A 22,462-nucleotide genomic window follows, 5' to 3' on the forward strand; every position below is an offset into this window, starting at 1 on the left:
TTCAACTATTGTAATTGTTTTGTAACTTAAGGTGATTTTTGTAGGGAAATAATGTAATTGTTCTTGCAAAAATGAAGATTTTTTTTGTTTTCTTGGTATAAGGAGCATTGACCGATAGGGAAAACACATTAGTCAGACTATTGTGGCCACCACCATAACAACTGTAATTGATTCATCTTGATCTGTCGTGGTTCACAAAACCCTGAAAGCTTTGAAGTAGTGTGATAGTTCATCAATGTATTTTACTTCAATAGCAATACAGACAAAAGACTGAATTTTTGCCTACCTTTGATTTAGAATTAGTTTGAAAACAGAATTGGCCTGTAACTGTAAAAAAAAAGAAAATACTTAGTATCTTGCAACACAATTGTGCTTTTAATATTTACTTGAGATGACACTTTAGCTTAGCAAGCTAGAATAAAATGGTAGTAATATATTTTTTTAAAGTATTGTTTTTCCTGCATTCTCCCCATGCCCTTTCCTTCTTGGAAATATGAACCATACAAATGGTTTATGATTGCAATTCTTATTTGAAACTCTGAATTCAGGTAAGATTTTTGTGAAAGTATGAAGTATCAGAGTAAGAGCTTTATACCTTTGGTACTGGTAGTCATGGTGGAACTGGTGGGTTGCACAGTGTTGCTAGGTATCTGGTTCTCCTAGCCTCTAGGTGTTTCTACAAAATGATGCTTCTAATTAGAGAAACCTAGGCTGCAGTAAAAACAGTGGGTAAGTAGGAGCTAATCAGATGTTTCTGTTAAGTGCAGTCATAGCCACTTAAATAGAAGGCTAGAAGAGGAAGAGACTTTTGAATATGAGAGCAGTATTACCTACCAGTGAAAGCAGAGCTGAGTGCTACAGCTGCAGTTATGTCAAAAATGGGGTAAAAAGAATGGATGGAGGAAATAAATTACAGGGTGGAATGAGAGGAATAGATGCCCTTTGTAAAAAGAGATAAAACACAACTAGTTTGTGAAGGTAAAAAGAGGAAACCCCACCATATTCTTCATTATTTTATCTGCTAAGAAACTGTTCTGGATGCTGCATTGGAGTAATTTAGGATGCCACAGGGGAATAATCCTGAACAGGATGGCAGTGAAGATGATGCTATAAACAAATCTGGTTTGATTCCAGGAACAATTACTGGTTCCTGAAGATGGACAACTCACTTGAGGAAGACCAAGATTCATAAGATCTTTCATAACGTACTAAAAATTAGCCTTTGCTGTTTTCAGAGAACTTCAAAGTATTTTGACACATCAATAATAATATTATTTATTCTGAAAAGTTCTGGGGTAATTACTAGGTTTTGCTACTTCCCTTTGTGGTCTTTGTTTGGGTGTGTGTTTTTTTGTTTTGCATGTTGAGAATCAAAGAAGTTATTATTATTTGTAGTTGCTCCTTAATTTGTAATGCTTTTTCTCTTCAGATTCCTCTCTGTACCCTGGGGAGGGTATTTCCATAATGAAAAAGTGCTGTGTTGGAAAGCTTTTATACAGTTAAATAATAGATTGAAGGGAATATAGTACTTGTATGACTAAAGATTAACACAAATAAAAGTGCCTTCTCTTTTGAGAGTTAATTTGTGTGCTCTCTAAGTGGCATATACCATGCATGTGAGCAAAAGAAGCTAGTGCTGTGACAGCTAATACGACTTCACAGGACGGTGTCCTTTTCACTAGATTGACATATAATAGATGGCACACCATAACCATTTTGGATAATTTTGGACAATTTTTTTCATATTCAGCTAACACCTAATGACTGTTATAGTGTGTTCCTAACTGATGTATTCCAGTGTTAGACTAAATTCTGTCCTATGTAAGTGGTTGCAATTACCTGTTATTTCTAGAACTAAGGAAATAGACTGATTTATTTCATTGTTCTTCTAATGAAAGCTGAAGAGTCACCCTTAGTATCTGTGGACATTGGTAGACTCTTAATGTTTCAAACACAGTTCTTTTTCTGGATAATGGCCTGTGAAGGAATACAATGAAATAATCTATAAAAATGTATTTATTAGGAAAAACATCAGCAAAAAACATTACAAATACATTATTTTTCTCTGGCTTGTTTTCCAGTTACTTAGAACTAATGTGCTTGTCGAAGGAATCAATTAAAACATTCCTTTAGTGGTAAAAGGCGAATGGGTCTTGCAGCTTTCTCACATCTCCCTCCCTACTGCACCTCCCACTGAGTCACATTCATCACTTGTTTCGACTGTAGCTGTATGGACTGTGTTCTAGGGTAGACACTCCATTAGTTTTAAACTGCCTCTTTTCCCTGCATGCTGTCTTGTCCCCTTAGCTAATGTCCCTTCCCGTTGTGTAAGGATCCTGATTTCTATGATAGTCTGGTTGGAATACTTCAAAGAAATTTGAGCTGTGGTATAAAATCCACAAACCTGGTAATTCAGAATTCTGGAGGAGGTGACAGAGGTAGGCACATGTTAGACTCAAAAAAAAAAAAAAAAAAAAAAAAAAAGGAAGAAAAATATTAAGGTTATAAAAACTCATTTACTTAGCTTGCATTGCCTTTTACTATGTCAACTGCTAATAAAATATTTTTCTTTTAGCTTGATCCAAGGATCATCCAGCCCTTTCTGGCAGAATGTCGCCAAACTATCGCCAAACTAGATAATCAGAACATGAAGGCTATTAAAGGCCTTGAGGATAGGCTCTATGCATTGGACCAGATGATTGCAAGCTGCAGCAGGCTGGTGAACGAACAAAAAGAACTTGCTCAGGTAATACACATTTGTGTGTGCAACATTGGAATATGGTAGATTTTTGATAGGTGTATGCTGTTAAAGATTACAATGAAACAATTGCATGTCTTAATGCAGGATAATTTTCAGTGTATCACACGAGTTGCTATATTAATAATAATATTATTAATATAGCTATATTAACAAAAATGCTATATTAATAATAAAAAGATGCTATATTAATAATAATTTTACATTTAAATATTGGTAGTTTTTACATCAGTCATATTTTCACCTCATAACTCCAACTACCACATTAATTTAAATACTTTTTTAAGCCATCAAGTTATTTGAAAATGCAACAGTGGGTGATGGACAACACCAGAAATTAAATATAGAGCTTCATTTATGTCACTTGATCTGTATTGGAGAAAAAGTCACCACAAAATAAAAAAGTCAGTCTTAAAATGTCCTAGACTTAATACACTAGGAACATGCAGAGCTGTTGTTCACTACATATTAAGTTGTCTTTATTTTTATAGCTAAACTATTTCTGTCAACAGTCTCTTGGTTATAATTTGGAAAAATATATTTAACTCTCATTCTGCCAATCAGCGTTTTCATAAAAGCACCAGTGTAACCTTACCAGCTTCTGAGATACATCAGTACATGGTATTGTTTCTGGAATGGGATACATCTAGTCTATTTTCTTTTTAGAAATCAGATTTCTTCTGGCTGAATGAGAATCACTTAGAATATGAAGTATTTTCAAATTTTTAAGGTGTTTCTTGTGTTAATGTATCATGTTAAATCTAGTGAATACAAACAGGTTGTGCCGTATTAGTGTAACATTTTGCACATTAATGTAGAAAGCTACTAAAAATAGGACCTGATGAAGATGTCTGACAGCTGTAAATTTTGTAGATTTTTAAAGCTTATCTGAAAAATGATGTTTTTAACAAGTACTCTTAGTTTTAAGGAGAAGAAAACATCTGGCTTAAATATTAACTTAGTATCTATCCATACATATCTTTGTCAGATTTGTCTAAATTGCACCTGATTTACAGCTATGTTTAAGAGCAGACAACTTTTTGCTAATAGACAATCAACGACAGCCTGTAGTTTGCAATTGCTCGTATGCCGGAGACCAGGATGCTGAATTGATTCATCTTTGCTAGTTCATCCAGTCTCTCATAAAATGGAAAAAACCCCCTCAATGGGAAAGGAAAACGATGCATGGAATAGGCATTGTGGTCAGGTGGCGTATTCTGAACACTTTGTCACACCAACTAATTCATTAGTTTGTTCTTAATATGTTGTCATCTTCTGACCTTTGACTAGATCTAGAGTCAAACGAACAGAACCAGGTGATTGGTGAGCTACTCCACTGTCCTTTTATCCTTTCTCTTGGTAATGTTACTTAGCTCATGTGCCACTCCACGGAGTTAGTTTTTCTGAGAGGACATGTTTATTTTCTGAGCTGAAAAAGGGAGCTGTGACCCTGCTGCATTATATACTTCGGTAGTTAGAAAAATTGGGGACCTTCAGGTTTGAGTTAGAGAGGGCTTTTGTTACCCTTATGGTCTAGAAATAGAAAAACAGCTAGAAAATCAGAACTTCAGCTGGAGATACGGAATAAGAGCTAAGTAGGTTAAATTTAATTTTGAAGGAAAATACTGAGTCCTTGGGGACTTGTCACTTAGTATAGGATCGGGGAAGAGGTAATGTGTTTAATGGTTGATCACCATCTTGTAGTGAGGTGAGAAAGCAGTGTGCGTGCAATAGATAGACAGTGTAATTTGCAGTAATAAAAAAAAATTATTAAAGACTATTTTAAATGTAAAATATATAGCTCTTTTTTAATGACATTTTACAGTACCATATCAAAGCTTCTTTATTAAACAGTTTCTGTGAAGAGCTTCAGTTAACTTTATATCCCAAGATTGTCCTTTAATGCCTTGTTTGCAACTGAAGGTATGGTAAAATCTGTATGTGTTAATTATCTGATACTCAGATTTTCACCATTACGTCAGCGCTGGGACTGTGAAGAAAGGCAAGAGTTTGTTATTGCTCCTTACACATTAGTATATTATTAGTTAGGAGTAAGTGAATAATATTGCCCCCTTATCTTGGGATGGCTAGAGCCCCCTTTTGAGGAGGAGGGAACTGGGGTGACAGTGGTGTAGGACCCAAGCTTCCTGCTGCATCTTCTGGCTGTGCTGCATAAGGGTGGGTGCTACCAGTACTTCTAGCAGCATTGTTTAAAAGTGGAGCCTGTCTTCAGGTAATTCCAATGAATAAGTTTAGAAGTAAGTTTGTGCTAAATATCAGTCTTGCAGTGTTTATATTGTAGGACAGTGCTAAATCCAAGGGAATTTAGCATGATGGAAAAGCTGCTCTTCCATTCTGGTACTTGGTTCCCCAGTGCTGTGAGTGGTGACTTTAGCTATGTTTTCCCTCTTCATGGGGATGAAGAGCCTACCTCAAGTTTACCAATCCCACTTTTGAGTGAGGTGCCTGAAAGTCAGCTGGAAAGATACTTTGTCACCTCATTTTAAATGCTACTGTAAATTTATGGTTTGTACCTTTTTGAAGACTTGTCAGACTTGAACTTTCAAATCTTCATCTTTGCCTTTTTTTATAAATTGTCTGTTCCGTTACTTATGATGGTCGTGGTTTCAGCTGGGATAATTTTCTTAGTAGCTAGTACAGGGCTATGTTTTAGCTTTGCTGTGAGAACATGTTGATAGGACACTGATGTTTTTACTTGTTGCTGGGTGAAGTTTATACTAAATCAAGGACTTTTCTGTTTCCTGGGACTGGCCAGTGAGAGGGCTGGGGAGGCATGGGAAACTGGGAGGGAACGCAGCCAGGACAGGTGACCTGAACTAGCCAAAGGGGGATGTTCCATACCATATGACATCATGCTGTGTATATAAACTGGGGGAAGAAGAAAGAAGGTGGGGGAACATCCAACATTATGGAGTTTGTCTTCCCCACTAACCGTTATGCGTGATGGAGCCTGTCTTTCCTGGGGATGGCTGAACACCTGCCTGCCCATGGGAAGTGGTGGATGAATTCCTTGTTTTGCTTTGCGTACATGTGTGGCTTTTGCTTTTTGCTATTAAATTGTTCTTATCTCAGCCCTTGAGTTTTACATTCCTTCCAGTTCTCTTCTCCATCCCTCTGGGTGAGGGGGAGGTGAGCAGCCACGTGCTTGGTTACTGGCCGGGGTTAAACCACGACAATGATACAGGCGGTTTTAAGAACAGTCAGTTAGAATATGATGGTCTTAGGGTTTTTTGTTCTTTTTGAACTTCAGTTAATTAAATGCTTGTGGCTAAACAAGTGATTAAGTGTACTATCGTGTGCTTTTATTCCTTAATTTATGTATGTGAGTCTTAGGAATTATTTTCGTACCAGTTTTAGCAGTAGTTTGGATACTGTTTGGGAAAAATTAGATGGCTGCAAGATATTAGAGTTAGTATGATGTTACTCCTTTGGATGATAGTCTGCATAGAAATCTAAGAAGAATGATGAAGTTCAAGGGTTTATTTATATTTTTAAAATGAGGACTTGTGTATTTTTAAAAGTGCTCACAATTGGTATAGTAACTGATAATATTCAGTTTTGTCTGGAGGAAAAAACCCAAACTAATACAGTTTTTCTTTATATCACATCAGCAGTGAACTGTTTCTATTCGTAAGAAATAGTGGAGGTGTTTGTCCTGGTTTTGGCTGGGGTAGAGGTGATTTTCTTCCTAGCAGCTAGTAACAGTGTTGTGTTTTGGTATGAGAATAATGTTGATAATGCACAGGTGTTTTAGTTGTTATGAAGTGGTATTTACTCAAAATCAAGGACTTCAGTTTCCCATGCTCTGCTAGTGACCAGGTGCATGAGAAGTGGAAGGGAGCAGAGTCGGGACAGCTGACCCAAACTAGCTGAAGAGATATTCCATACCAAAGGATGTCCTGCTCAGTGTATCAACTTGGGGGAGTTGGCTGGGATGGGCTGATTGCTGCTTGGGGACTGGCTGGGCATCATAAGTGGGTGGTGAGCGAGTTTGTGCATCACTTTTTTTCCTTGAGTTGTATTTCTCTCTTTTTGTTACCACCTTTTTCATTACTATTATTATTGTTTTATTTCAACTACTAAACTGTTCTATCACAACCCACAGATTTTACCTTTTTTCCAATTTTCTTGCCCATCCCACTGGGGAGATTAGGGAGTGAGCAAGTGGCTGCATGGTACTTCATTTGCTGGCTTGGATTAAACCACAACAGTACTTCATAGAACAAGGATAAGGAACATCTTGGTGGTAATCCCAGTGGCAGTATTTCTGCTGGAAATTGTAGGCTTATTTTCCCCAGGCCTGAAAAAGCTAATGTTCTATCCAGAATTTGAGTTGACTTTCTACTCCAACCTTAGTTTCATTATTAATATTCAAACCAAACTTAAACCCACAGAACAAAGCAATCTGGTGCTAGGCAGCCTTCTTCCTTAGTTTGCTTTTTCCTGGACCTGCCTTAAGAGTGCTTTTGTTTCCAGTCAGCCTTTTTAATTAACTGACTATTAAACAGCCCTTTATATGAAAAATTTCATCTTGAGTTATGTAGTTGAATAGTTGATCTCCAGCCCCTAATGTTTAATAGAGAAATCTGTTTTGTTAAATTAAAAATCAGTTTTCTCTGTGGAAGCTGTAACATGAGCATATAGAACTGTGGTCAGTAGGTGGCATTATGTAATAAGAGTACACCTCTAGAAAACTTGGAGCCTCTCTAATCTTTCAGTGTGATTCTGCCCAATAGCTTATTGCTCCAGCATATTCTTATTTGATTTTATTTTTTTTAATTTCCCTGTTTAGCAGTATAGCTTTTCAAAACATTTTGTTAATCCAAATGCATTTGCATCAGTTAGGTACAGAGGAGTGTTACCCTTTCATAACTCTGTTGAACTAAAAAAAACAAAACCCAAACACCTGGTTGGCAAGTGACCTTGATTCTGGGCTTGTTGGGAAAGAGCTTTGTCACTATTGTATTCTGTACTTTTATTTTCCTACTTTTTTGTTATGTTGAAGAAAACATTAGATTTATAGGCTTATAGTGATTCAGGGTCTTTTCAGTTGCTTATTACATCACTGACTGCTTTCCCTGTTGGTTGTTAGAACTTCAATCTAAAACGTTTTTAAAAACTCTTTGTTGTTGCTTTGATTTGGAAATAGTCATTGGGAAAAATCCATAAAAGCATTATCATACCTGTTTTCCGGGACCCTTCTTAGTTTAACTATGATGCTTAGGCCATGAATTCTGTCATCTGATAAGGACCAGAAAGGCAAGAACTTGTGAGAACAGATGGTTATTTGGATATTGGACTTTCCCACACTTTATTGGTGTTAATCCTCACTTTGTTTTTCTGTGGTTTACTGCAGTTTTTCTTAACTGGCGTTTTTCCTAGTATGTTGAGATTTTGTCTCTGATTTGCATACTATCTTAAAGATGGGTCCACAGATACAGAAATAGCAAAAGATACTCAAATTTTATGAATAGCCTTTTGGAACTGAGAGTTAAGCTGGAATGGATTTTTTAGCTCACTGCATCCAGTTCTGTGTAATGTTAGACTCTATGCCATGTGATTCATATAAAAAGCTTATTGATCTGCTGTTTAAAAGCAATTATTTTCTTGACTTGTCTGTTGCAAATTTGTGTGGAATCTCATTGTCCTAATGTTTATAAGAATCTGTTAATCTCTGATCTGAAAGTATTCTTGGCTTGTTCAAATCTATATGCTGTCATGTCTGTACAGCCTTTAATTGTGGTGCTTGGCAATTCCCTAATGACTATCGCAGCGTATTTCTTCCATGTCTTTGTTTTCCTTGACTAAACAGCCCAAGTTCTTTTGATGGGGCTGTCCTTTTCTTCGTCTTAATAGCATTCTTCTTGCCTTTTCTGGTTTCCATTGACTTGGTTCAGATAATATATACAGTTAAAATGTTTGCAGCTCGCTTGGTTTTGCAGAGTTTTGCATTACCTGAGTTGCTCTTGAGTTCAGTAAATGGTTAACTTCAGTATTCTTTTCCATCTTCAGTGTGCATCTTCCTGGTTCTCTTTTCATTACATTTAATATGCTTGTTTGATACTTTGATTTCTGTGCTGTTCTCAGTGGGATATAAATATGTATTGCAGGCTTTGCAGATGTGTTTTATAGCATCTTATGACAAGATTGCTTTACATTAAACATCAAATCAGTAATGACTGGTTTCAGTTTTCAGCAGTTTTGTATAATTATCTGTGGTTTGGTGTTCTCATCAACTTCAGCTTCAGAAAAAAACACCTAAAACTATTGTCTGGTTTTGAACTCTTTAGTAAGAAAACAAGGGCTTAATAAGCAAGTTTGTAGAACTACAGTGACCACTGATGTTCAAGCAGCGTTTGAGACATGGTATGAATGTGGACAAAATCAGAGCTAAAATTGGTGGTGTTGCATTGTATTTTCTTGCCTAAAGAACCACATCCAGCAGTATTCTGTCTCATCTGTTGAATGTGATGGAGATGATGGCCTGGCCCAGTAGTTATGCCAGCAGCCCCCTGTCTTCCCTGTCTCTTCTGTCTCTGTGTACATATGTTATTTCCTATAATCAGCCATCTAGGACGTGTTTATCTAAGGCAGTTAATTTTCCCTGTTTTGCCCCCTGCCCTTTTAGGGGTTGTCTGTTGCAATCTACAACAGGTAGTTTTTAGCTGTGCCCAACTTCTGCATGCAAATAAGATGTCTAGATGTCTAGCTCCAGTCTTGGCTCTCATTAATTTGTTTCATGTATAAATTTCTTCATGCAAAAAAGTATATTCTTTAGCCCACAGTAGTACTGAATATGCTCTAAGTTGATGTTAAGTCTAGATATGCTAGAGGTTAACAAGCTGGTTGTTTGCGGAAATTAAAATGATGGCTGAATCCCCTCCATTCCAGTAGTTACTTTTCTACTGCATTAAGGCTTGCGATCTTTTACTGGCATTGCTTTTTTGTGTAAAGTTCTTATAGGGTTGTGTTGGTAACTGTATCGGAGGGAAATAACAAGATTTATTTGGACTACATTATAGAATGAACAGAAGGCAACTTTGAAACTTCTTTATGTAGCATTCTGTTGTACTCCTCAATGGCTACAGTAAGTTTAAGATGCTTGCATTCTTACAGAGAAGATAGATCACTTTGATGCTTGTCACAAAGCTTGCATATAACAAAAGTGTCTCTTTTCCTCTAGGGATTTTTGGCTAATCAGAAGAGAGCTGAGAACTTGAAAGATCCTTCTGTGCTGCCTGATTTGTGTTTGAGTCATGCAAATCAGCTGATGATTATGTTAACTAATCACAGAAAACTGTTAGATATTAAACAGAAATGTACCACTGCCAAACAGGAGCTTGCAAATAATCTACAAGTCAGGCTGAAGTAAGTTACAACTTTTCAACTTTATATTGCTTCTACTTGCATCAAGACTTTAAAGAATGTGTCTCAAGAAAACCTTTGGTAAAGCATAGAGTTTTTCTTAATGGAGAGAAGTGAAAGTTGGATTACTTCAGTTTTTATATGAAGTTATTTGTAAGTGTGAAACAAGATATTATTTTGAGAGAGTATTCTTAGAGGTTTAAGTGGTCTTCATATCAATAAAGCAATATCTAAGAACCTACAATCACATTTCCTCTCATCAACCTCAGAAGCAATCAGTAGAATATTTAAGATTTGTGTGGTAATCATTGATGTTCTCAAAGGATTATAGTAAGCGTAAGTGAAACGCTCTTCAGTAGCTTGTGATCACATCGAAGCAGAAAAGCGTGCCAGTAGTTTGGTTTACTTGTAATTCATGAAAAATAATTATATCTAGTCACAGCCAGTAAAAATGGCAATTTTTCCTGTAAGCATTGTTACTAGATGACATAGAAGGCAGTAAGTAGCCTGTATTTCTCATTGTGAAATAGTTTCTCACACTACTGCACTTAATTAAGCTTTAGATAATTTGTCATGTCAGACACATAAGAAAAGGTTACAGACTTTAGAATTTTTGGAAGGAAAAAAAAATATGCTAGCAGCTACCAATTAGGCAGTGTTGTGATCCTGTTAGACTTGCATGTTGGATATCCATCAAGTAGACGTTTTCTTGAAGAGATTGGAGCTCATGTAGATGAGGCAGGTGCAAGCTACAGGAAGGAGTAAAGCACAATCAGTAGTGAACTCTCAGCAACGATCTTGTTAATGTTTGTAAAATAAACTACTGCTAAGTAAAATGAAAAGTGAATTTGTCTTTGTTGCCTATGCACATGCACTTAGTCCAGTGAAAAGATGACATTTTGCGTAACTTCACTGTAGCAGGTATTTAAGGGTAGCACGTAGAACATAGGCTGCCATAAATACGACTTTCATTTCTTATATTTTCAAGTATAGTATTTATGTATTTGTGTAGTATACGCTTAATTCATGAGTTATTAGAGGAAAAGACTTTCATCCCTTTTTAAGGAATGTTGAGGTGTGGAGAGTGAATGCATACAGGATAGGTCTCAAAAGAAGAATAAAGCATAGATGTAAAAACCGCCAAAACCAAAACAACAAACCCCAAAAATCAAAACCTAACAAAAAAAAACAAAACAACACCCAACCTAAAACCAAACCAGCCTCCAGTTTCACCAGTCCTGCTACCCCCCTGAAAAAAAAAACCCCAAACCAAAACCATACAAAAAACCCCATTGTATTTTGGGTCAAACTAAAGGGGATTCTAGCTTGTCTTCAGTAGCAGTAGCAAATGACCTTAACGGGAATCTAATAATGAGGAAAACAAACTTAACTATATGTAGACATTCTTAGGGAAAAATATTAGCTGATGTAGAAGCAGCTCTTCAGTTTTTAATTGCTAGTGGAGGTTTTTCTCATAAACTAGTCAGACTTCTCTTTTAATCCACAAACCCCTGTTTTTTGCAAGTTCTGCAATTTAACAATATGTTCTGTGGAAAATATACATGTTTTGAACTGGCCACTTGCTGGCTTCACATAATACCCTCTTTTTATTTTTTACTACTCATTACTATAAGGAAGTCAACACTGCATATCTTGTAGTTTTTCTGTTAATGTTATGTTCCTAGTTGCTTAATATTGACTTATTTGTTGTTTCACTTATACTTCAATTCTGTTGTTATGGGGTATGCCTCCACTTTATGCCTTCTCGGGTGGTAAAGTGCTCCTGATGTTTCCCCTCAAACACACCAGTTGATCACCTCTGCAGTAGTTACCTGATGGCTGTGCTTGAAGTTAATGTATTGATTGTTTAAATAAGATAACTGAAGGTGTGGTTACAAGGTGTGAGAATCTGTATGTTACAGGGACTGTTATTTGTAGCAAGTGAGTAGATGGTGTGAACTTCCCAAACAAGTGTTTTGATCTTATTTCTTTGACAGTATTCTTACCCTTAATATTTCTTGCTAATGCTTTTCAATAACTATTCTTAAGATTTATGAACAAAAAGTAGTTTTTCCTCTGGATGTACCAGCTTTTTTAATTTTTCTGGAGAAAGTTACGTTATCATTCCCCCTAAGGTTATGTATGCCAAGAGCATTATTTGTCAAAAATAATACCTTAACTGAAATGGTGGTAAGTGTTCATTTTTTGAGCACTGCTGTGGAAATCTTACTGTGAGAAATTAACAGGGAACTGCAAGGTGACTACAGATTCCTAAATTACTTAGTACTTCCAGATAGCCTGTTGGTTTTCCATGTAAATTGATGTAATTGTTCAGTGTATCCAGACATGCTGTTCATATTAATGAAATTTAAATGCAAGAAAGATGACTAAGTTATCTTCTAAAGTGTAACCTGCTTTTGTAGGTGGTGTTGTTTTGTAATGCTTCATGCTGACCAAGATGGAGAGAAACTACAAGCATTGCTTCGTCTTGTGACAGAGCTCCTAGAAAGGGTCAAGGTTGTAGAGGCTCTCAGTACTGTTCCTCAAATGTACTGTCTAGCTGTTGTTGAGGTTGTGAGGAGAAAAATGTTCATAAAACACTACAGGGAGGTAAGTAAGTAGAACTTTGAGACCAAATCTTAGTGTCAATGTATAACTTAACAAATAACTATGTACTTTTCCTTCCACAGTGGGCAGGTGCTTTAATAAAAGATGGGAAACACCTATATGAAGCTGAAAAGGCAAAAAGGGAATCTTTTGGTAAACTGTTCAGTAAGTACTTTGTCTTCTGTGAAATCAGAAGTGCGGTTAAGTTTGACTTTTGTCTTTGCAGTTAAAATACTTCCATTATGTTGTAACTTAAATACCTGTATAATTTTTTTTACTTAAATAGTAAATGTATGCAGTGTGCCAGATGGTCCTACTATGAATAAAATATGTATCTATTAATTTTTCTATTAATCAAAATATTGAACTCTTTCATATAAATTATCCAAAATAATGTGAAAGTTCTAGTTAGTTTAATGTTTCTAAAAGGTAGGATTTCTAATTATTACATTTGAATGCAGTTTCTGGTTGAAAGTGCTCCATAAGCTTTACTTTTAAATCACACTTTAAAAACCATTACTGAATACTTTGGTATTGCTACAACCTCCTCTCTGCTACTTAAGAAAAAAACGAAGAATGAAGACCCATGTCTAAAGACCTTGAGCAGAAGTTTTTTAAAAAAAAAGCCAACAAAACAAAAAACTGACATATTTTTTCTGCGAAGTCTGCAGCTTATGTTCTGAATGAACTGCTAAAATAAGAAAACTGAACAGAAGATTATCAAAATTGTGGAAAGGAAATTAGCAAGATTAGAATGAAAATTTGAAAAAGGAGTTGAGGCTTTTGCAGGGGTGAACATTAAGCAAAAAGAGGCTTCAGCGAAATGAGAAGTTCCGTTTGGATGGTGGCTTTTGCATGAAGTTCTGTGGTCACTTGCAACTTTATGTTGTCACCAAATGGCATAGTGATGCTTTCAAATTTAGTTTAGCTATTAAACTGCAGTAGCTTGTTTTCTCTTGAGGCATTGTTTGTATATTGCACTTCTGTGTTGTTGTTTTTTTTAATAACCACTTTTTCTTTGCCCAGGGAAGTCTTTTCTAAGGAATCGTTTGTTTAGAGGACTTGACTCCTGGCCTCCATCCTTTTGTGTATGTAGTCAGTATATTTTTGGGGTTTATTTCATTTTTATAAATAGTACTTTAATAAATTAAAAGCCTAAGCTTAATTCATTCAAGCTATGTGCCTGCGACATTGCTCTGACACATGAAGCTGGGAGCTAGTGCTCTCTGCTATTTCAAGTTACCTATATTGACATTGGTTCATAACTTGCAGTGTAGTGGGAGATTTGATACTTGATGTTCCTTTTTAACAAAGAGTCTGTGGTACTGAACCAAAAATTGCTATTAATGATCAGAAAAAAGCCAGGAGGGATAATTTGATCATCTAATCCTCTCTTCTGAATAATAGAGCCATGAAATTAATTGGACAGTAAAAGCAAGTAAAAGGTTTTTGTGTTTTTTTTCTGTAATCACTGGATGAGTAGAAAAGCATTTTTGTCTCTTTATTGGCTGATGACATGAAGGGCTGAAAAAGTATAGCTGTAGTCAAGCATTGCCTGTAAACTTTGGTTTCATACAGCTTGGTTAATTCAAGTAAAATACTCTCGCTGCTTCTAATGTTGCCACATCACTTTGCCTCGTTTAACCTTTCCAGCTTCTAATTTTCAGCTTTTTTCAAAAGGATACTTGGAAAATAAGAATGCTACTCCTGTCAGTGTTTTGCATATTGAATAACTGAATTACTTGACTGTGTGTTTAGCAGCACAATAAATGAAGCTTCAGTGCCGTCTCTTACCCTTTAACTTTTTAAAGACTTCCTTAATGTTTATGAAGCTTGGTAATAGGGCGGGAGTTGGACTAAATGATTGTCGTAGGTCCCTTGCAACCTAAATGCTCTATTCTGCTACTGTCCGAGGCATTATGGATAACACTAGTGACTACAAATGTGTATTTAATTTAATTTTTTTAGTGGGATAGGGCCAGACATGGTTTCTTTAAAAAAAGTATGAACTTTTTTTTTGAGAGAAATGAGTTTAACACTTACTTTTGTGTTACTAATTAAGCTTCCTTAGTTATCTCGATATTATTTGCCTTGTCAATGTGTAAATTAGTATCTTCTTAATACAGACACGAAAACCTCGCAGATTTGACAGTGAGCTTCCAGATATCTCATTAAGTGACTTGCAGTTTTTGCAGTCTTTTTGTCCTTCAGAAGTACAGCCATTACTCAGGTAAAGCACCTTTTTAAACTTTGTATGTTATGGCAGTAGCTTTCCCCTGGTCCCACCCTCTTCAGCCAGTTCACTTAATCTAAGGAACAGACAAGCATACTTTTTCGAACTGATATCATTCTTAAGGAATGGTCTTCACTAACAATGCAGACACATATTATCTATATGCTGCATGAATGAACACATGTATTCTGTATTGAGATGTAAAGGATGTTGGACATTGCTCTGAGCTGCCTTACAGCTAAAAACAAAAAAAAAATTTTGTTAGTTTTAAACTGAAATAAACTCGTAACTTTACATATGTTTTTTCAGATCAAAATTAGCTTGAATTTTTGTTTTATTTGCTCTTTAAGTGGTATTCTGGAGGAAACAAACACCTTTAGCCCAGCATAAGATCATGGAGATCTCCTGTATTCAGTTACTGCTTTTTGTCTGATAGGCTGATTTTAATGAAAAGTTTGTTCTTTAAGTGCTTCTGCTTCCATCATTTTGAGCAGAAGCTCTATTTCTATGTTTCTTACCTCCCAGTGAGGCAGACATGCTCATGACAGGAAGGTTACTGTTTTGGCTCACAGGCAACTTGACAAGATTAGTTTCTTATCTAGAACTTGGAGACGTCTTTCTGGAGAAGTTGACTGTTACAGTAGGCTTTCAAACTCATATGTCTTAAACCTGTAGCAATCAGACAGAGAAGTGCCAACCAAGATAATGGGCAAGAAATAGGTAGTAGCAAGTTTTATGTAAGGTCCTGTCTAGGAGATCTGTTTGTCAGGATGACCACAATCAGGTGTTGCATGTATCCACCATTCTGCTAGGAGAGATCAGCAGTCACAGATTTGCTGAAATTCAATGATTTTGTGGGTTTGGTTTTTTGGGGTTTTTTTTGTGTGTTTTTTTGTTTGGGTGTGGGTTTTTTTGCCCCAAGGCCACAGTCCCGCAAAGGATGATAAGGTAAATCCAAAAGGAGGATGTTCTGCTGTCATCTGTCAGGTTCACCAGCAGCCTTAACCTGATGCCTGTTACTGCACAGTGTCAGAGATGAATTCACTACATTTTTCACTTAGATTTTATACTGGCATCCTTTTTGATTAAGAATTCCTGGCCAGCCATCCTTACGCTATTGCTGCTGGAATTAATAAGAAGTATAGTAAGCTTAGTCTTCTTGACAGAGGATTTGTCCTAGATGATGATACAGCTGATGTACCCTTTTTACTTTCTCTTGATAAGCTCTGAGGCTTGTTTCTTAGTGTTTCTGCAGTAAAAAAGTGCAAACTGTAGTATCATGCTGACGTTTGCCTGATTTTTGTTTGTAAGAATTTTACAGCCTTCCTGGGAAGTTTGGACCGAGTTGAGGAAGAGTTTTGCCTTAATGTTAAACCAGTCACAAACCCAACTGTTAGTTGGTCCGAATTGTAGCGACATAGCTTTCCACTTGATGGCAATGGAGGTGGGATTATGTCATGTTCTTCCGATTTTTTTGGGTTGAGGATTATGATTACGGTGGTGGACATGACGGCTTGAGTGTGTGAAGCTGTTATGTACCTTGGTAGACATAGCATCAGAAGAAACTTTAGAGCAGGGGTCCTCAAACTTTTTAACCAGGGGGCCGGTGTGCAGATGAAGTGGCGGGCAGTCATCTGTGGCTGCTTGGTTTCCCCCCCAACCCCCGGCGGGGGGGGGGCAGGGGGGTTCTGTAAATACCGGGGGCCGGATTGAGGACCCTGGGGGGCTGTATCCGGCCCACGGGCCATAGTTTGAGGACCCCTTGAGCAATTACTGAAATATTATTTTTACAAAAATACAGTAGATACCACTTGCTTTGCATATTGAGTAGAGAATGCAGAATATGCTGAAGTGTAATCTGCTTTTATTGTTAGTCTAAATTAACTCCTGCTTCATGATTTCAGTGGAGCTATTCTTGAACAAATTAAAAAATCTGGGTATATGGACTCTAAAGAAAATAAATGTTGATTTTTCAAAGATTTAGAAAACTGGCAATCAAAAGCTTATCTTGCAACACTTGCAATATGAATGTGACATCAATCAATCTTTTTATTTAGGTTACCTATTATCAAAATAAAATAGTAGAGAATTAATAGCTGCTTTAAAGGAAGAGCTGGATTGGAGAGAATCCAGCTGCACAGGAGAATAGTCATTTGCAAACATAAGTTCTTCAGTTACAGAGCTGATCACTCTCAGTTCTCTTCCGTTACTGTTGTAACTCTAGGTACTACTGGTAAATGTTTTCCTCAGGAGGAAAGATGGACATATTTGCCCATCATTGTGTTTATTGTTGTCTACTCCTTAAATGCTCTCAAGTTCTTAATTTTAAAAGACAAATACCAGGTGGTTTGAGTGGATTTTCCATGTAAAATAGATGAAATGAAGGAAGTACAATCCTTATACAGAGGGAGGCCTAATATTGTAGAGTATACACATAATTTATTTGAATATTAGATTAACAATGTGGAAAAAAGATTTATTCCTGTACTGTTTTTCAGGGTGCCCATACTTTGTGACTTTGAACCTCTTCACCAGCATGTACGTGCTCTACATAATCTGGTAAAGGCAGCACAGAGTTTGGATGAAATGTCACAAACCATTACAGACCTGCTGAATGAACAAAAGGTATTTTTGCTTTTCTTTACCAAGAAAAAATACTGGAAGAGTAGAATATTTTCATAATACCACTTTGTCAACCACTTCAGAAAAACTTTTGTTTTTCGAGGTGTAAAGATTAGTTTCTCAACTGCATAATTCACCTTTCTAATCACATACTAGTAAATATTCTGAGAATTTTGAGCTTTTCAGTGAGTAAAATGAATCTATGTAGAGAACAGTGAAAAGATATTGAATATCTTCCAAATATTTAACAGATGCTTATATGCCACAGAAGTTGTAGAAGTAGAATTTTCTGCTAATATTTCTGTTTTCTGTCATTTTCTGGAGCTTCTGTGTGCAGAATGTGTACATTTTGCTTTTGTTGCTTTATTTTAGAAGTAACAACTTAATTAAATCCAGACTTTTGCATTGCTTTTTGAGACCTTTTGGTGCAAGCAGTTAAGGCAGAATTTGGGGCCTTCGTTGGTTGTCTCCATTAGCTTGAATATTGATGTCATGTACTTTTCTGTTGCAGTCCTGCTTTTTAGGGAAGGGAAGAAATTTGTGTAGCCTTTCTTTGAGTATAGAAGGAATAGATGGCAAAAAGACCTCTTAGTTTTTGCTCTATCTGTCAAGCAGACTCTATCCCCTAGAAACTCGTTTCTGCCCATTGCTTTTCATTGCTTCTGTGTGTTCAGTCTCTTCTGAATTCTGTCACTGAAATCATTCATAATATACCAAACGGGTCCTTTTAGCTTCCGACTGTAGCCTGTCCCAGTGAAACTGCGGGTGAATTTAGCATTACTTAAAATTTTATGTACGGTTCACTGCTTCAGATTGGGTTTCTTTAGCAGCTTTGCTATAGGAAGAAGGTGGCATTTTTCATGTTACCTTCTATGGTGTGTTTGTATGCACTTGGACTAGAAGCATCTTTCTATAAATGTCAAGGTTATGGGCATGTTGGGTTTTGAATTGGCAAAATCCTGCTTAAACCAGGTGACATGAAGTCCTTTACCTTGTTATTCCTTTGAGATTTGAGCAAGAGATTTACTGGAAGTCTTTTATTTATGTAAAATATGAGATCTGGGCTGCTCATTGTTCTGTAATATAGGAAAGGTGTGTAACTTATGTCACTACTTAGATCTTTTCTCTCTTTATGAAGATTGTTTTTTATATGAACAGCCATTAAGAACAAAAGTGGTGGGGCCTGACCACTGTATGATTGAACGGAATGGCTAGGAGTAGTATAAATTTTGTGAAATCTAGGAGCCCCCAACTTGGAGCATCCTAAAATTAGTCTCAGAAACTAGGATAGTGACAGGTGTTCTAACAAAATAATTTTTCACTAAGGCTTGCAATGTCAAAGAGTGAAATAAACCCAAGGAGTAAGTTTTAATTCAAAGTGTGTATATCAGTAGAAAGATGAACAGGAAATGTGCCTTACTTGTTCAAGTCTTGATGGTTTGCCCTGTTTGGTTCAGAGTTGCTTATCTGAGATATTTTTATCAGTATCTGATTGCACAAAAAAAGATGCTTGCCCAATCAGGAGAATCTGTACTTCCCACTCTTACTTTTTGCTGTGCGTTGACCAGTTGGGATTCTTGGCTGATGCAGAAATGTCAAGTGCTTAGACAGGTTTGGATAATTGTCTCTTTCCTTAAACTGCCTTGCACAGTCGGAGCTGGGCCATTCATGATGTCACCTTGAAAATGCCCATCTCTGTGTGTCATTTCAGTGACTGGTTTGAACTAGTTTTTGGAATTGAAGCAAATAGATGTGTCACGACTTTTTCCTTCTCTATTGACAGTGTTCTTGTTATTACTTGATGAAAGGTAACTAGGTCTTTCTCTTTGTTGCTTTATTCTGCAGACCATCTGAAGTGGTTTTTTTTAAAATTACAGTACTTTCGCCCATGTTCTTTTCTTTGAATAGAATTACTGAAATTTGAAAATGGTCTTTTCTTATCCTTAGTATTGCTGGGATTTTACATATATAATTAGAAGGATGAAAGAAACGTTTAATAATAGGCCTGAAGATGCCTGCAGCTTCATGCACCTACACATTCTGGTGGTGAAGTGTGAGATACTGTCCCAGCTTGGTGCAGGGTTGCTCATGACCATGCAGGCATTGAGTGTTGCCTGTATAGCAAAATGTTGGTTTTGTCCTTTCGCAAGGAGATGCATTCAACCCCAACCTCCCTTTTCACACAAGTGGTGGCAGAAGCCTGGTTGGTTAAGTTGGGCTGGGATAGCTTCCCTGGCTTGTTGGCAGTGCAGTAGTTTAGTTGTGTCTAGGTCAGGCAGGAGTTCATTCTACTGCAGGGGTCCTCAAACTACGGCCCGCGGGCCGGATACGGCCCCCCAGGGTCCTCAATCCGGCCCCCGGTATTTACAGACCCCCCGCCCCCCCCTGCCGGGGGTTGGGGGGAAACCAAGCAGCCGCAGATGACTGCCTGCCACTTCATCCGCGCGCTGGCCCCCTGGTTAAAAAGTGTGAGGACCCCTGTTCTACTGCATCAGGTACAGCAGGTGGTCTTTTTGAGAGTTGCTTTAGGCAGGAGAGAAAAGCTGTGGCCGCAGACAGGTGAGCAAAGACCAAGTCAGACAGGAGATCCAGTACCTTACTGGGGATGTTAGTAGCATTTCTTTTTAAGTGTCCCTGTAACTTACTGTTTCAGCTTTCAAGTTCATAGAACGTTAGTGACTATATGCTTCTCTGGCTGATATGGTTTCTTTTTTTAGTACTGCATCAGAGTAGTTAAAGAATATTGTGGATTTTTGTTACTGCTTTGAAATCTGCTTAATGGTCTCACACCAGAGTTATTGCTGTGCCTTCTCATCTCCATAATACAAAGTTTAAGCAAATCGGTGATTGGGTCAAAGATGTCCAGGAGAAAGTTAAGGTGCCTGTAACAGTCGGGTAGGATGATTAAGGTGTCTTCTCCACAGTTAGGAGAATAATGTATGCAATACAATGGTATTACAATTTTCTCTTGTAAGAGAAGCTGCCTTTCCAAATCGGAATATGAATCTACTATTCTAGCCGAGTTCAAAACTACTGTTTGTAATACTTCCAGGAATTTTCCTGTTCCCTGACTACATTTATTGTGGTAACATAACTAGAACAAGGCATGTAATACAGCAACATCTGAGAACTTAAAATTTTAACTCTACTTCTCTGTCTTTGCTTTCTATTTTTTTCTTGTTTATTCTCATCTCCTTGTCCTTTGTCATTACAGGAATTGGTGTATGACATATGTGTACATTGCTGCCTGTAAACAAACTACATGGCAGGCACTGGCTTCTGGGGGAACAGCTGAAACTATACGGAAAGCTTTGTTTACTCTTGCCTATCTAAAATGTGAGGTTTAACTCTTCACTAGTCAGTAATCTGATATTCTAGTTAGATATCTATCCCACAGCAGAGGCATGGAATTTGTTATAGGCCCAGGTCATGAGGAAACCAAGCTCAAGTAGCATGTTTTTTACTCCATGTAGTGATGATTATTGGTTTTTTTCTTCTTCATGCTATATCCTTACTTTTTACCTTCTAGGATGATTCTGCAGAGGTGCCAGAAGTAGATGTCATCTTTCCTTTGCATGTGGCTTTCTGTAGGGCCTTTTAATATTCCAAGTCCTTGAAGTGCTTTTTTTAGTGCATACTTACTGACATCTGTGATGCTAGCTGTTATTAAAGTTAAAACTCTGGTTTATCAATGTGAAATGTTTGTCACTTAAAGCATATGCCTTGAATCTGGGCATGTATTAGCATATACAGTGTCCTTGAGCATGTCTTTTCCTAAGTTTTCTTAGATTAACAGCAAGCTAAAATTAAACCCAAGGGAAATGCTTAAACCTGGACTAATACTACCGTTAACAAAAAATACCTTTCCCTGTAAGTTGTTTTTGTCTAGTGTCCTGTGTTCACTTTTGATAAAGGTATATCAAAGGTGTATAACTTACTATCATATAGACGCAAAGGCTAATGGAGGTGAGGTGTAAATGTAGCTTTACTAGATAGGTGAGCGTCAGAGCTGAAAATAGCTGGTTCCTAAATCTCAGTTTGGAATTCAGTCACACTACATCTCCATTAAGAGAATGTTTACATGGTACAGAGAAGAATAGGGTCCATTTGGGTAGCACACACTTGTAAAAGACTGAGGAAACAAAAATTGGCTATTTAAATATCAGCAGTCCAGTATCTGTTATTTCTGTCTTTTTTTTTGGAGTTCTGTTGCTGACCGTTTATTGCACAACTCCGCTAACCGTTGGCAGTCAAGTAACTGAGTTCAATGGATAGCAGAATTTTCTTCAATAAAAATTAACATACTGAAGAACACCAGGCACCCTATTTAAATGCATGGAGACAGTGTGCATAGTCTGGGGAAGAGGCACAAGCAGGATCATCAGGACTATCAGCTGGAGGCAGTGTTGAGTTTTTGGAGAAGAGCACCATTCTGAAAGATCCTCAGTAGTTGGAGACTGAACGTCTTATGGGAATCTGTCACTGCAAATATTCCCATGAGTCTGTAGGAGCAGTTTCTTTTCAAGATAGTCACATTCCTCAGATGAATAACGTAAGTCCTTCAAGCATGAAGGATGGAAAAGCAAGGTAATGGTTGGGCTATGGTGTTGCACATAATGCATCTGAGACTTTAGGGCAGTGTTCCATTAAAAAAACTCAGTGTCTCTTCCAGTTTGTGATCCTGATGATTTTGTTCTCAGCATGTGTCACAGATACTCTCCATAAGTGTTTTAACTGTGTGTATTTCACTGTAGTTTTCTTAGGAAAAATTGCTTTGCTATCCTGTTAAAAACTTGTTCAGCAATGTATCCTTAGTGGGTATGTTACTTTTTGGCTGTATGTTACTTTTTGACTTC

General features: G+C 37.1%; 1 protein-coding gene across 4 annotated transcripts in view; it reads left to right on the top strand.

Moving 5' to 3' along the window:
• Window positions 1–22,462, top strand: part of RB1CC1 (RB1 inducible coiled-coil 1) — a 77,496-nt gene that overhangs the window by 31,544 nt on the left and 23,490 nt on the right. For all 4 annotated transcript variants that reach the window (XM_056331015.1, XM_056331017.1, XM_056331016.1 and 1 more), the window contains 7 exons: window positions 2,576–2,746; window positions 9,963–10,147; window positions 12,568–12,754; window positions 12,835–12,916; window positions 13,778–13,839; window positions 14,878–14,981; window positions 17,483–17,609. In XM_056331015.1, coding sequence (XP_056186990.1) covers window positions 2,576–2,746; window positions 9,963–10,147; window positions 12,568–12,754; window positions 12,835–12,916; window positions 13,778–13,839; window positions 14,878–14,981; window positions 17,483–17,609 — 918 coding nt within the window. The remainder of the gene's footprint in view (window positions 1–2,575; window positions 2,747–9,962; window positions 10,148–12,567; window positions 12,755–12,834; window positions 12,917–13,777; window positions 13,840–14,877; window positions 14,982–17,482; window positions 17,610–22,462) is intronic.

This window comes from Falco biarmicus, chromosome 3, assembly GCF_023638135.1.
Source record: "Falco biarmicus isolate bFalBia1 chromosome 3, bFalBia1.pri, whole genome shotgun sequence".
In the NCBI taxonomy this organism is placed as follows: domain Eukaryota; kingdom Metazoa; phylum Chordata; class Aves; order Falconiformes; family Falconidae; genus Falco; species Falco biarmicus.